Here is a 16970-nt window from a genome sequence, read left to right as displayed (position 1 = left end):
CTTTGGTCATTGTCCAAGAATTAAGCTATTCTAATGATCATCTCTGTTACTTACTTTTATCTCTGTAATACCCTTTTTACTCTGTAGATTCAATTTCCTACTCTTCTTATCCCTTCTAAATCTTCCCAATTTGCTTTGTATAATACCTATTTCATGTGAAACAAACTCTAATGTCTTAAATATTATCATTAAATATTTTATAGAAATATATAACACTTATTGAGGATTTACTGTGTGCTGGGTATCATGCTAAGCTCTTGAGATGTATTTTATCATTTAGTTTCACAGCAATCAGAAGAGTGTCTATATTTTACAGGAGATTAGAATTTTGGGAGAAGCCAAGTAACTTGCCCAAAGTCACACACTTTGTAGCTAAGATTTACAAGCAGCTTTTTCTGACATTAAGTCATCATTTTACACTAAAACGTGATAATTTACTTTAAAGTGTTTTTTTTTCTTTTTCCAAAGTGAGATTTATACCTTTGACTTTTCTACCTTTTATGTCATCTCACTGCTGCCATATATTGTCTTCTTAGTTATTTCTGTCATCTATTGGAGACCGTCAACCTCAACCTCAAGTAAGCTTTGATCATTTGCCACTGAACTTTTGTATGTGTCATCACCTCCTTTTTATTCTCAATAACTTCAGTGGCCTTTTAAAGCTTTCTTGTCCAAACATCCAACATTACTGCTTTGTCCCTCATTTTCTCAGATAACTTGCAGTATTTCACATGGGAACAGTAGTCTCTTCAGATGAGAACTCACCCAAATTCCCCCTGTCAAACTTCAGTACTTACCTCTACCCCAACATGGAACGATGTCCTGTATCTTCTCCTGTTGAGAATCATCCTTTTACCTGGACATTAGATTTTTCCTCCTTCCACCTTTCCAAGGAGTGGCAATATCAACTGTCCCATCTTTAATTCCTCCTCCTTTTTAGTTCTTTCCTATGTGTACCTAAACATGCTTAATCTGTTTTCAAGCCTTATTTCCTTGTTAAAGGGGAAAATTCTTTGTCCTTAATCCCACTCCTCTATCCCTTTTTCTCTTCCCATTTTTAGCCAAGCCTCGTTAGTCTTTACCTCTTATACATTTTCATATTTCGGTCCTTCCTCAGTTTACTTCAAGCAGTACAACATCACTGAAGCCACTTTTTAGCCAGAGACATTAGTGACCTTCTGTTGGCTAAACCCAAGAAATACTTCTCAGGTCTCTTCCTTCTTGATCTCTGCAACAGTTGACATGGTTAGTCACTCTTTCCTGAAAAGATGATGATGATCTCTCCCATTGGATCTGTTAAGACATTCTCTTCTCGTATTCCTTCTACCCCTCTGCTTTTGTTTTTTAAGACTCATTTGCCTCTATTTAAAATACTGGTATCCTCTTCCCTCTTAGTGCTACATACTCTCCCTGGGAGGTCTCAGTTCCTGCCAGAATGACGGCAGGTGAGGGAGGAGGAGTAATTTTATGAAAGTAATCAGTAATCTCTAGTCATTACTACATACATAGGATCTACAGAGAAATACACAGATCATATTCAACTCCCTGTTCAATATTTTCTCTGGAATTTCTTACAGGCACCTCAAAATTAATGTGTCTTAGAGCTGATCTTCCCTTATCTCCAAATTCTACCCTATTCCTCTAAATCTGTCCCTCTTCCTGTGATTCAGTCTACTGAGTGACACATGCCAGACACCTGCATGAGATACTTGTCTCTCACACTGCTCACATCCAGTAATCTTTAAATCCCAAGGTTTTTAACCTTTTAAATATTTTAAAATTCTGTCTACTTCTCTCTATTCTTACTGCTGTGATCCTAATCCACAAATCTCACTGAAATTATAACAGCTTCTTACATTGCTTCCAGTGTTTTCTTACTTCAGTTCATTTTCATACTATAAGTAGAACAAACTTTCTGATATAAAATCTAATCATGATATATACATAAGACCTTTCTGTGCTGTTTGTCGATCTTAATATAAGGTCCATGCTCTGTAGCCTGGACTACAAGGCCTTTAATGACCTACCACTGATGATTCACTTCAGCTTATCTCTTCTCATGTTTCTCACCTCTTTCCTCAAGCCGTCTGTCCATCACCGAGTTACCCTAACCCCCAATTCCCATCCCCTGCAGCAACCCTCAGTTTGTTTCCTATGATTAAAAGTCTCTTATGGTTTGTCTCCCTCTCTGGTTTCATCTTACTTCATTTTTTCCTCTTCTTAAATTCCACATATCAGTGAGATCATATGAAGATTGTCTTTCTCATCCTAACTCTTAATCATCCCTTAGGTATCCACTTAGAGTCTCTTCCAGAAAGACTTCTTTAATTGTTGCTTTCCTTACCCTCACTGCCAATCAGTATTCCTCTGTATACTTCTGTAGTATTCCTTATTTACTTTATATCATGGCCCTTACTACACTTATTGAAAATACCTGATCGTGTATCTTATTCAGTAGACTGTAAGCTCTGTGACCCTGGGAACCATGTAAGGGCACAATGAATACATGCTTAAAGGAAGGAATGAATGCTGTGAAAGCCTGGCTTAAAAAAGTTACTTTAGGGGCGCCTGGGTGGCTCAGTGGGTTAAAGCCTCTGCCTTCGGCTCAGGTCATGATCCCAGGGTCCTGGGATCGAGCCTGGCATCAGGCTCTCTGCTCAGTGGGGAACCTGCTTCCCCCCTTCTCTCTGCCTCTCTGCCTACTTGTGATCCCTGTCTGTCAAATAAATAAATAAAATATTCAAAAAAACAAAAGTTACTTTATAGTGATGGTAGTCATGGAGTATTTTGAGCAATGAAGAGGTATTATGAAGGATGCACATCAGGAATAAAGTAAAAATTTGAAGTGATGGAGCTACTCATTACTCTCATCGTAACACGAGATGATGTTACTATTAAACCACAAATTTACTACCATATTTTGATATAACAATGCTACCTAACTTTTCTACTTCTGCATTTCATTATATATGTTGGATTCTAAATGTCTCACTAGCCATGCTTAGATTGCTCTGATACAGCATTTCCCTACATATTTCCTCTTTTAATAGATCTGGCTCAAGAATGTTGATTTCTACCTCTGTGCTTTTTTTTTTTTAAAGATGTATTTATTTGAGCGGGGGAGGGGCAAAGAGAGAGGGGTAAGGAGAGAAACATATTCCCCATTGATTGCCCAGCCTGCTGTGGGGATCATCCCAACATGCTGAAATCATAATCCAAGCCAAAATAAAGAGTTGCAGGTTTTACTGACTTTGCCACCCAGTTGCCCCTCTACATCTGTGCTTTCTAAATATGTGGAATATAAAGCAGTGACAGGAGGTAGGATGATTCCTAGATGTTTGGCCCGAGAAAGTTTGGAGTTAGTACCATCAGGTGAAGTCAGAAAAGGAAGAGAAAGAGCAAGTATTGAGGTGAAGCATGAATTCAGTTTAAACATAGTGAATTTTAAGAGTATTAAATTTAGGCTAGAGAAAAATATTTGGGGTTTCTCAACATTATTTCACTAGTATTTTATTCAGTGGATGTTTTGGTTAAAGTCATTCGTAGGCATGTATCAGAATGTCCAGGTTTATAGACCCTGGAGGATCCAAGATGGAACTTTAGGGGGTCTGTTAATTCCCCGAAATTATATGTAAATTTGTGTCTGACTGTGTACATTTTCCAAATAACATATAACTTGCATCAGATTCTCAGTGGTCTGAGATGCCGGGAAAGACCAAGAACAACTAGAGCAAAAAGAAAAACAAGTCGAAATCTAAAGCGAAAGCACATCAGCCTTTAAGGGATAGACAAAGGAGAATAACCCCGTGAAAGCTAGCCTCTGGAATCGCCTGCCTAGGCTCAGACCACGGCTCTGCTACGTACTAGATGTGTCACGGTAGGCAAGCTGCTTGCTTTCCCTGCGCCTTGCTTCTTTACCTGGAAAATAGGGATTAATAACATTTGTCTTACAACTTACTATGAGGATTAAATGAACTAATGCATGGGAAGTGCATTGCATGTTTAGCATATAGTTAGTGGTCAAGATTGGCTATTTATTATTTTATACAAGATGTTGAGTACCTCAGAATTGATGACTATAGCCCACAGTGAGAAAAAGAAGGCAAAGGGGCAAAGGTTTAAGTTCCCCCTTTCCTGCAGTTGGGATCTCCTTTCAGGCCTAAAGACCTACCACAGTTACTTCCTTATAACTCCATCACTATCACCACTATTACCAAATGTCATTGGCCAGGACTGGAGAGAGCAGAAGTGCAACATTCAAGTTCAAAAATGATCCCTCATTCAGGCAAGTAAGAGGATACAATTCCCAAGGATATCAGACACAGACATTGAAGATGCTTGCAAAAAGCAGAGACTGGCATCTCTGTTTCCTAGCCAACTTGTTAAACTTCTGAACCCATAAGGCCTCAGTGAGTAGTACATGGTGAGAGAGTCCTTGGGGGAAGCCTGCCTTAAATCTCCTATAGTTTGTCAGCATTCTCGACAACAACACCATTTTGTGTCTGGGGTAGAAAAGGTAGAGGGGCCCTCTGGGATAGATTGTATAAACAGTTGAAATAGTGATAGCGGTAACTAATATTTCCAGAGCAGAAGTTTAATATGAATTACTGACCAGCCCCTCCAAAACCTAGATTCCACCTTGGAAGTGCTTTTCAATGATAGATGTGGCCACAATGAAACTGAGCACCACCTACAAAACCACACTCACCACCTACATGGAAACCACCATAACTTCATAGGTTGCAAAGCAGCAGGTTTAAATATTAAATAGACCAGATTATAGTGAGGCTAGAGACATCTCTCCCTAACCAGACAGCCAATTATGTAAGTTGATCACTGCCACTTTTGTCCCCCTGCTCTCCCAACAATAGAACTAGGACTTAGAGGAAGAGGTATTTTATTTTATTTTTTTTTTTAATTTTATTTATTTATTTGACAGAGAGAGATCACAAGTAGGCAGAGAGTCAGGCAGAGAGAGAGAGGAGGAAGCAGGCTCCCTGCTGAGCAGAGAGCCCGATTCGGGACTCGATCCCAGGACCCTGAGATCATGACCTGAGCCGAAGGCAGCGGCTTAACCCACTGAGCCACCCAGGCGCCTGAGAAGAGGTATTTTAGAACCTTCCTTTCTTTTAGAACCCCTCTAAGACTTTCAAGCCCCAAGTCTTAGTCTGCGCTAAAGGGTGTGGAAGAGCTTTTTACAGAATGTTCAAGTTTTAAACTTGACTTTTCCAAGTTTTAATAGCAAACTGGTGAAAAAAAATCATTGAATTAGCTCTAGATGTCAAGAGATGAAAAAAGGAAGATTTGACATAGCATAGGGAAAGTAGTAACTGGAAAAATTAAATAGAACCATTTCATATTATAGTTTCAACAGAATTAAGAACTCTATAAAAACTGTTTGCATATATAAAGAATGTCTGAAGTAACAGGGTAACTGGGCACAAAGAGTGTCTTAAAAAGAGGGGATACATGTAAAGGGGGAGAGTCTAGTTCCGAGAAGAAACTTGTCCATGGTAATAGCTGCAGTAGACAGAATAAGATAAAGATTTTAAAGTTTCCAAGAAAATAGATAATTAGAAAGTTGTTAGTGACTCTAATAGCTTTCTCAGCACAATGAAAGGGGCAGCTCCTTTGGACTTTGATATTAAGGAAAAATTGATATTCCTGTTGTTTCTATCCATTAGGCTTCATTCTACCTCTTGTGTGATTCCATTTATATATGACAGCCCATCAAATATTTGAAGACAACTCTCTTGCATCCCTTGGGTCTCTTTTTCTTCAAACTAAATATCCCATTTCTTGTGCTTTTAAGTCCTTTACCATCCCGGTCACTTCATTCTGAATATACTTTAGTTTCTGTAAGTCCTCAAATGAAATATACTATTGTCAGTTTGGTCCACTACTGTAGAATAGACTAGGACAACCATCTCTCTCAAGCTAAGAATTAGACTATTGAGGCCAGAACTGTATTTGCTTTTTGGCAGTTCTGTCACATCATTTATCATTTTTGCTTTCCCAGTGTTACAGGGATTCACTAAATAGATTAATTAAATGCTTAGTGTACAACTTCAAAATTTCTTTCACAAAAATGGTGATTTTCAGCTTGAAGAGCTTAGATTTTCAACTAAACCCTAAGTAGGCGATCTTCTTCTGAGAGTTTTGCCTGCCTCATAGGAGTCTTCGAAAAAATCGGGTCAATAACTATTTAAGAGTGTGCACACTTTTTGTGTGTGTGTGTGTGTGTGCATGTGCGTGCCCATGTGTGTATGCACACTAGTGTGTGTTTTCAGCAAAACTACAGTATATCTGGCTGATTTATAAGACAAAATAGATTTTCGATTTTTTTCCTTAATTATACAAATACTTACTAGATGTATAGTATGAACCTACTACAGCAATATAGCAATAAGATGAATTCTCTGCCATGAGGATCTTTTTGCTTGATGGAGACATCTTAATATGTCCATTAAATGCTGTTGCAGGAGTTAACAAGATGCTCCAGGGCACTGGGGTCATCTCACCCAGTCTTTAGGAAAGCTTCTCCAAAGATGAGTTTACCTATTTTGGGTCTGGGAGGATTTCAGTGAATTAGCTAGCCAAAAAGGTGAAATAATTTATGCAAAGGTCCAGACTTAAGATGTAACATGGCTACTGGAGATAGTAATTTTTTTTTTAAGATTTTATTTATTTATTTGTCAGGGATAGGGGGAGAGAGAGAGAGCGAGCTCAGGCAGCAGAGAGGCAGGCAGAGGCAGAGGGAGAAGCAGGCTCCCTGCTGAGCAAGGAGCCGGATATGGGACTCGATCCCAGGACACTGGGATCATGACCTGAGCCGAAGGCAGCTGCTTAACCAACTGAGCCACCCAGGTGTCCCTGGAGATAGTAATTTAAGCTATGAGTCTAGATAAGGTCACTAGGGATTGTATGTAGATAAGAAAAGAGTTACAGGTCTCACTCATTTAAAATGTAGGTAGAAAAAGAGAAATTCTGCTGTCTAGTTTATTGTCACTCTTCATTAATGATAATTAATTTCCTTTTTAAAAGGATTGATTGATTGATTAGAGAGGGAGAGAGACTCTCAGGCAGGCTCCATGCTGAGCACAGAGCCGACACGGGGCTCATCTCATGACCCTGAGATCACAACCTGAGCTGAAACCAAGAGTTGGATGCTCAACCAGCTGCACCACCCAGGTGCCCCCACTCAGTATTTTTTTATTATTTGTAGGTGTCTCTCTCTGGTTTATGAAGTACCTTACCTAAGTTCATTCCCTTACTGAATAATGCAATACTCTCCTTAATTTTATAAATAATTATTTTTATTTTTCTAATTAAACAGGTTTATTTCATTCTTTACTGAAAAGTTGTTGAAGAAGCATCGTGTTGTTCGGGAGAGGGTGGTGGGGTTATGGACATTGGGGAGGGTATGTGCTATGGTGAGATAGACCTGTACCCCTGGGGCTAATAATACATTATATGTTTATAAAAAAATGAAAAACTAATTTAAAAAAAGAAGCATCGTGTCCTTTTATAGGGAGATGACAGGGTTGTACCACTTTTAACACTAATATTTTTATTTACACACATTGTGTGGCGGCAACCACAGAGTATATAGACCGTGTGAAAGGATTTAGTTCTTTCTCTCAAAAGCAATGAGAAATCACTATTAGTTTTATTTTTTCAGCTTTTATATTTAGTTTTGTGATCCATTTCAAGATAATATTTGAGTATTAGTATGAGGTAAGATAGAAATGTTGTGGGTTTTTTGTTTGGGTTTTGTTTTTGTTTTTTTGTAGTATAGGGTAAGATTGAGGTTTTTGTTGTTTTTTGCGTCTGGATATTCACTTGTTCCAGGACAATTTGTTGAAAAGACCATTTTTTCTCCACCTTTATTAAAAAATCAGTTATGTGGGTTTATTTCTGGACTCTATATCCTTTTTTATTGACCTATATGCCTCTCCTTTAGCTAATTCACATTGCCTTGATTGTTGTAGCTTTTATTCTAAGTCTTGAAATAGACTTTCACTTTCAGATTTGTTTGTTTATTCTAGGACCTTTGGATTTCTGTGTAAATTTCAGAATTAGCTTATCAATTTCTCCAAAAATCTTATGGGGCTTTCATTGGAATTCCATTAAATCTGTAGATCAATTTGGAAAGATTTGAGTCTTATATTCCCTAAACATGATATACTTCTCCAGTTATTTAGGTTTTCTTTACTTATTCTCAGAATATTTTATACTTTTCATTATGGAGCTAATTCATTCACATGTATTGTCAAATTTCTCCAAAATATTTTGTGTTTTTGGAATTGATCATAAATAGAATTTTTAAAATTTCAGTTTCTGAAGTAAGATTTTAGTATTGGAAATATATTGGGACTTGTTTTTTGGAATAGCATATGGTTTATCTTGGTGTACATTCTAGATGCACTAAATATATATTCTGGAACCATATATTATCCAAGGTGGTCTGTGAGGTCATACAGATTTTCTATTTTCTTGATGATTTTCTTCCTTAGCTATTCTGACAATTACTAAGAAATGTACAATTAAATCTCCAAATTGAATTTATGTCTTTCTTTGCTTAGTTCTGTCAGTTTTGCTTTAAACAGTTATACTTTTAAAGAAATTCTAAGGAACAAAGTAATTTATTCCCCCCCATATATATACACACATATATACACACATCCATGCACATAAGTACATATATGTAAGATCATACAGTGTTATAATTTCCCCCATATTTGTTGTGATTTGTATTCTTTATTCCTTCCTATAAGTGCAGATTACAATGTTGTATGATTTCCCTTTAGCTTTTAGCGTCCTCTAATACAGGTCTGCTGTCCTATATAAACATGGTATTTCACCTCTATTCTTTTTTTTTTTTTTAAGATTTTATTTATTTATTTGACAGAGAGATTGCAAGTAGGCAGAGAGGCAGGTAGAGAGAGAGGGGTGGGGGGGGGGAAGCAGGCTCCCTGCTGAGCAGAGAGCCCCATGCAGGCTCTGATCCTTGATCCAGGACTCTGAGATCCTGACCTGAGCTGAAGGCAGAGGCTTTAACCCACTGAGCCATCCAGGCGCCCCCTTTACCTCCATTCTTAAACATGTTTTATACATTTATAATTTTTCATGAAGTTTTTCTTTTTCAACTCTTGGAATATATAATTATTATATCCTCCAGCCTTTATTGTTTCTGATGAGAAATCGCTTGTTGATTTTATCATTGTACCACTGTAGGTCACATGCCATTTCTCCCTACCTCTTCCAAGATTTAACTATGAGGTACTTAGATTTGGGATTTTTGCATTTATCCTAGGAGACACTTCCTGTGCTTTTTAGATCTGTAATTGAATATTTTATCAAATTTAGGAAATTTTTAGTCATCACTTCTTAAAGGATTGTTTCTGTTTCTTACTGTCTCCCAAAGTCTAGGGCTCTACTTAAGCATATTTTGGACTGCTGTTTATTGGTCTATGTCTCTGATGTTCTGTTCAGTTTTCTTAAATTTTTTTCTCTATTCTTCAGATTTCCTACTTTCTATTGATCTCCCTTAAGGTATATCAATTATTTTTTCCTTTCTTCATCTCCAATCTTCTTGTGTGATTACCAAATAAATTTCTCATATAAGGAATAATAATTTTAAACTCTAAATTTTCTATCTGGTTCATTTTTATAGTTTCTCATTCTCTGTTGATAGTCCTTTTCTGTTCACTTATTGATATATCATCCTTTAATATTTTGTTGTTATTGTTTTTGTTGTTTTTAATTAAGTAGGCTCCATACCCAGCATGGGACTTGAACTCATGGCCCTCAGATCAAGCAGCACATGCTCTACTGACTGAACCAGCCAGGTGCCCCTCCTTTAATACTCTGAATACATTTTACTTTGAGTCGGTTTCTGTACATTGTGTTTTCCCTAATATGGATCATATTCACTGATTTTTGATTGAAATCTTCACATTGTAAAAAGTGCATTTTAATGATTCTGAATTCCATTCTGTTTTCCTGAGGATTTCAGGTTTTTTGTTTTAATAGACAGTTAACTTGCCTGATTTTAAATTAATTCTCACTTCCGTATACTTTGCAACAGATTGTATCTCTGTATCTCTGCTCAGTTTTACAGCTTTTAGGTTTTGCTTTTTTAACCTGGTCACACAGGGCTGTCCCTTACTGTTAGAAACTTAGAAGAGAGCCAAATATTTATACAGAATTTATACACACATTTGGAGGCTCACGCTTTCTGTGGTTCTCAGCCCTGAGTTTTATCCTTTGCCACATCAAGTCAATAAGACTTCAACTTTTTTTTTAAAGATTTTATTTATTTGACAGAGAGAGAGAGAAATCACAAGTAGGCAGAGAGGCAAGCAGAGAGAGAGAGGTGGGGGAAGAAGCAGGCTCCCTGCAGAGCAGAGAGCCCCATGCGGGCCTCAATCCCAGGACCCTGGGATCATGCCTGGGCCGAAGGCAGAGGCTTTCACCCACTGAGCCACCCAGGCACCCCGACTTCAACTTTTTTTATTACAAGATTCTGCTCATTGGGAAATGCATGCCTTCAGAGGAGCATCAGATTTGTAAATCTCACAAGATTTAGTTGTCTTTCAACTTAAACTGTTCTCTCTTACCTACTTAGTGATTTTTCTCTCACTCATGCATTGGTAGCTTAGTGGTCAACCACAGATTTGGGCACATTTGGTGAATTTTGCAGAGCACTCTTAATTCAAGGATTTTTCTCCTAAAGTTTCAGCTATTTTGACAATACTGAACTCTACATTCTGCCACCTTAAGCTGGAAAGGATATATGACCTAGAGCTGACAGAGCTAAGGGAGCTTTTTTTTTTTTTTGGCCAAAAAAAAAAAAAAAAAAAAAAAAAGCGCCAGAAACTTGAAGTTTTTACATGTCATGATCACAGTCTTTCAAAAGGAAACTGCTGTGGTTGATGTCTTCTTTTAATTGCTTTGCAGTGCCTTTAAATATTTATTTTTTAATGGTATTTTATTCAGGTTTTATACTTAAAGCTGCAAGGGGCTTTGTGCACAGTGCTAACATTACCACAAGTCCAAACTTTCTTAGGAATATTTTTTAACAGTGTGGTTTTTACAGATATTAACAATGCCTGACATAGGAATTCAATTAATATTTATTGAATAAATTAATAAAGGCTTCTCTTTTTTTGAATAATTCAGTAAATATACCATTGTCTCTTTATGTCTCAAAGTATTAAAGGAAAGAAAGGTGACTCTTAATCTCACAAAACAAACTGAGGGTTGCTGGGGGGAGGGGGTTTGGGAGAAGGGGGTGGGATTATGGACATTGGGGAGGGGATGTGCTTTGGTGAGTGCTGTGAAGTGTGTAAACCTGGTGATTCACAGACCTGTACCCCTGGGGATAAAAATATATGTTTATAAAAAATTAAAAATTTAAAAAAAAAGTGTAGGCATGTAGCTTATCAATAATATTAGAAAACAAAGATATACTTGAGTTTATATTATATCACAAGATTTCAAAAATATTAACACATTTTGTCAAAGAAACCTGGTGTATGATTTTTTTTCATAAAAAATCAGAAAGAAGGGAGGGTGAAGGAATAATAAAAGGTCAAAGAACTGTTTATTCGGAAAACATTTAGTACAAATTTAAGAACTCTCAGATTAGTCTTCAGTTTTAAATTGCTATTGAATTTAAAACCTAAAACACAAATGTAGAAGTAATACTATTTTTACAAATTTTATAAATACTAATCTTCAGGCTACATACACTTAAGTGCTTAATTATTATGACATGTAAGAAATGAAGTGTGAGTTTACAAACTGGTTGGTAGGTAACAATAGGTATTTTAGAGATGCAATGCCTGAAACAGAAAAAGAAAGTCCTTTTTTTTTTCTATACTCATATGTAACCCTCTACATTTTGTGGATCTCAGAGATGGAGTAGAGGATGGAGAATAATTTTGAAATCAAACTATATTAGAAGTACTCACTTCCCATGGACTATCCAGCTAGGTCTCTTAGCCTATCTATCTGTACTTTTTAGGAAGACAATTATTACCCCATTTTATATACTTGTTTTAAGGAGGAAAATTGTTAAAACATCTGAGTGTGCTTGGCATATGGTAGGATACTGACTATAATTTTTTCTTTTTTTTCAGAAGAGGATAAATATAATACTTACTCTTCTTTGCTCTTCAAGTTTTTCCTGGCAGAAGGAATCCTCAATGGGCATACTTTGTTGGTTGCATCTGCAAAAGAAGACCCTGCTGATATTTTACAGGTATAGAATATACAAATGCAAAAATATTGCATTTTGAACATTTCATGAAAAAATATTGCTTATATGTTTATATAAACAAGATGTATGTAAACAAAATATATACATAAAATTTTATGAAAATTTTAGGTAAACAAGGTATTCGTTTATCTAAAAACCATATTTAAATTCATTAATGTGACCATACATGTATTTTTTTTTCTCTTAAAGAAAAGTATCAAATTTATTTAAAGATGTAGTTTCACTTTTTAAATTAGTGTTCGTGGACAATTTTTTTTTTTTAAAGATTTTATTTATTTATTTGACAGACAGAGATCACAAGTAGGCAGAGAGGCAGGCAGAGAGAGAGAGAGAGAGAGAGAGAGAGAAGCAGGCTTCCTGCGGAGCAGAGAGCCTGATGTGGGGCTCGATTCCAGGACCCTGAGATCATGACCTGAGCCGAAGGCAGCAGCCCAAACCACTGAGCCACCCAGGCGCCCCCGTGGACAATTTTTTTAACTTTAAGTTGATACTGGCATTGGGAACAATATTAATAAGCTACTAAAAACTGACAATAAATAAGGTTATTACTATAGTCATAAGAGTCCTGTAAAAAGTAAAGGAAAACAACAGCATATTATCTGATATTATATTACCAGTATCTTAAAGACATAAATTAGAAGAAAGCTACAGAAATTGGAAGTACTCATTTATTAATCTCATTTTGCTTTGAGACTACCAGAAATTACTCTTTTCCAAGTAACAAACAATAATAATAAAATATGTGACTGATATACTCTATCTTTTTGAAGCCAGAACACACATTACATCTCAGAGAGGACAATCCTCAGTTTTAAAATTCTTAATTTCTTTGTCCAGAACAGGAACACAACTTAAGCCGTTGTTGGAACAGAAGATAGAATCTAAAGTTATTTTCTCCCTTAGGATGTTTTCATTTTAGTGCATGGTCTGCAAAATAACAAATAACTAATTCATTTATGAAGAATTTGTAGCATAGTAAGTATTAATATACCATAGATTTCAGCAGACACCAACAAATTCCTATACCCACTATAAAAAAGTTATATAATGCTGAGGTAAAACTAACACGATTCTTTCATATGGGTCAGATTTTGCTTATTAAGTAATATGGTCATAAAATCCAAAGGAGAAATCTTTGTATAATTTTCCAAATGATTTTCTTCTGGTTACAGAGCCTGTTTTCCTTTGTTCTTATTTTTGGTGTTTGGCTTTTATAATATTTTCTTGATGTTTTCATTTCTTCTTTCGTTTCTTTTCCCTGGTCTTAATTATTCTGATCAATTTCTGGACAGTACTATGCTTGGTAAGAACAATAAAGACCAAGATTATCATCTAAAGAAGCTGTACAAGCTCTTCATGACACATTCCACCATAGTATGGAGACTAAGATTTTATATCAAACATCTTTATAGCCATGTAGGCAATTTTTCCCAGGCCAGAAGCAGGATAACTCTTGACCTTTGAACAACATGGGGGTTAGAGACACTGATCCCCTGCACAGTTAAAAATCCACATATAACTTATGGGGCACCTGGGTGGCTCAGTGGGTTAAAGCCTCTGCCTTCGGCTTGGGTCATGATCCCAGGGTCCTGGGATCGAGCCCCACATCGGGCTCTCTGCTCGGCGGGGAGCCTGCTTCCTCCTCTCTCTCTGCCTGCTTCTCTGCCTACTTGTGATCTCTGTCTGTCAAATAAATAAATAAAATCTTAAAAAAAAATCTACATATAACTTTTGACTCCCCAAATATTATTTCCATCTAATACTGACCGAAAGCCTTACTAACAACATAAACTGTCTATTAATACATATTTTGTATGTTATATGTATTATATACTGTATTCCTACAATAAAGTGAATTAGAGAAAGGACAATGTTGTTGAGAAAATCATAAGAGAAAATACATTTACAGTACTATATTTATCTTAAATATTCACATTTAAGTAGATCTGTGTAGTTCAAACTTGTGTGGTTAAAGAATCAACTATATATTCTTTTCAAAATAAAGTGTTTTATTCTTCCTTCTTGTCTCCTGCAACCTAGGCAACTGATGTTAAAATCTAATCAATATACCAACACATTTTGCTTTAGAGAATTACACTTTTTATTTGAAAACTAATCCCTAACACCTTTCCTAGGTACCTTGAATTTGTACAAGTTAATATTAAAAATCTGAAGGTACTTTACTTGTCCTCTGCTGAATTATGTGAAGGAGTGAAGTTAAAAATTAGGATTTCTTAAAACATCTAGTTATTTATGTAAGTAGTTAGGTTCTGCAAACATTTATTCATGGAACAATTTTATGATACTGTAAAAACTATATAAAATTAGAGTAAAAAAAGTAGACTTTTAAAAAGTTGCACTTTTGACCAAGATATGTTAATGAGGGTCAGATTTCTCTTTATCCCTGAACCAACTAAAAAACAGGGCAAAATATATTAAACAACAGTTTTCAAGACATCAGGCATCAAATAATAAAGGACAGTGGTGCCAGAGAGATCCAGAATATACAAAGGGAGTTCTGTAACTTCACTGGCATTATACAGTTTCTAGGCTGTAGTGTGGTAAAAAGGAACCCAGGTTAAGACAGCATTAGGAGACTCATCTAGGAATGTGTCATTATGACATATTGTCTTCATCTGGAGCTTAAGTATAGCTTAAGGAAATATGTATAGGTGCCAAGTTGACAAGGGATGGACTTGTGATAGTTAATTTTATGTGTCCGCTTGACTGTGCCACAAGGTTCCCAGATATTTGATCAAACATTATCCTAAGTACTCTTATGAGGGTGTTTCTGGATGAGACTGATATTTAAATTGGTAGGGGCGCCTGAGTAGCTTAGCGATTAAGCATCTGCTTTCGGCTCAGGTCATGATCCCAGGGCCCTGGGATTAAGCCCCACATCAGGCTCCCTGCTCAGCAGGGAGTCTGCTGCTTCCTCTCCCTGTGCCCCTCTCCCCTGCTCATGCTCTTTCTCTTAAATAAATAAACAAAAATTTTTTTAAATACTTAATTTAAATTGGTAAATGAAGTAAAGCAGATTGCCATCCCTAATGTGAGTGGGCCTCATCAAATCAGTAGAAGGTACAAATAGAACTAAAAGACTAACCCTCCCTCAGCTAAGAACAAATTCCTTCTGACGGACTGCCTTCAAATCTTAACATCAGCTTTTTCCTGCCTTTGATTCAGACTAAAAAATCCATTCTTCCTGGTTCTTAAGCCTGCCAACATTTGGATGTGAACTACACCATCAGCTTTCCTGGGTCTTCAGCTTGCTGACTCATCCTGCAGACCTGGGGACTTGTCAGCTTCCCTAATACTATTAGCCAATCCCTTTAAAAAAAAAAAAATAATAATAATAAATGTTTTTGTATTAAACTACAATTACATATATAATACGTACATACAGTTATTTATATATATAATTTTGTATAAAACAAAGCAATATATATACACATATGTATATACACATATCCTACTGGAACTGTTTCTCTGGAGAACTCTGACTGATACAGTCTTATTAAAAATACAAAGATAACATTTAAAACCTACATGAAGAATTTCACATTTATTATTAACCTGAATTGAATGATTATCACCTCACATTCTATATCTTGGCCAGTTGTACAGATAGTAAAGTACAGTGATCTTTCCACCTTTTTGCTTTCACACTTATAAAAAATAAATTTTAATTATGTATCTGTTTGTACACAAAGTTATGTAAAAATTGCAGTTATGAGATTATTTAGTTGTAAAAGATGTTATTGTAAATATTGTTCAAAATGTGCATGTGCATGAATGTGCATGGGGGGAGAGGAGAGTGAGAGAGAATCTCAAGCAGACTTCCTGCTGAGTTCGGGGCTCAGCCACAGGACCCTGAGATCATGACCTGAGCTGAAATCAAGAGTCAGCTGTTCAACTGACTGAGCCACCCAGGCGCCTCTATAAATACTGTATTTTTAGTTAAAATACTTTTAAATCAGCCTTCTAAGTGTATCCAACTGAATCTAAATAACATCACAATTTGATGTCAGTACCATTATTTCTAGAAATATATGTACATAAGCGAGCTCTTTTTTAACATCTGGAAATTTTACATCAATCATCTTTGCCTTGAATTCATATTTTCTATTCCAGTTCTCACAGAGTTTTATCTGAATGCAATGTTTCATGTTCAAAATATTTATCAACAACCTTATGATAGTTTTTCTGTAACAAAAATTCATATTTAAATTTAAGTAAATAACTTGTCTGAAAAGACGTAACATGTTAAACACATTTCTTTTCCAATTTAGTAACCTTTACAATTAGTGTTATATGCAGTATGTGAATGGACATAAAATTTTTCACATTTGCTTTATTAAGATATACCAGTCAAATGGGACAGGATTTAACATCAGTTCTATTTAAATTTTTTATTTTTTCAGATGTGTGTTACTCACAATTAAGTAAAAGGGAAAGAAAGAGATATGTTACTGTAATGAATTTTTTATTTTTTTCTGAGTAATAGACATATAAACGATCATAGTGGTCCTTATCTTTTATTTGTTGGAAGTATTTGATTACTGACTCAATTTCTCTGCTGGTTATTGTTCTGTTCAAGTTTTCTATTTCTTCCTGTTTCAGTTTTGGTAGTTTGTATGTGTCTAGGAATTTATCCATTTCTTTCAGTTTGTCTAATTTGTTG

The 16970-nt window shown here is 35.9% G+C and overlaps 1 protein-coding gene across 2 annotated transcripts in view; it reads left to right on the top strand.

Annotated features, from left to right (window-relative positions):
- Positions 1-16970, top strand: part of ELP4 (elongator acetyltransferase complex subunit 4) — a 241508-nt gene that overhangs the window by 15694 nt on the left and 208844 nt on the right. For both annotated transcript variants that reach the window (XM_004755915.3, XM_004755916.3), the window contains exon 3: positions 12147-12268. In XM_004755915.3, coding sequence (XP_004755972.1) covers positions 12147-12268 — 122 coding nt within the window. The remainder of the gene's footprint in view (positions 1-12146; positions 12269-16970) is intronic.

This window comes from Mustela putorius, unplaced genomic scaffold (assembly GCF_011764305.1).
Source record: "Mustela putorius furo isolate JIRA1106 unplaced genomic scaffold, ASM1176430v1.1 tig00003859_pilon_pilon_pilon, whole genome shotgun sequence".
In the NCBI taxonomy this organism is placed as follows: Eukaryota; Metazoa; Chordata; class Mammalia; order Carnivora; family Mustelidae; genus Mustela; species Mustela putorius.
This window is presented reverse-complemented; position numbering and strand designations above follow the sequence as displayed.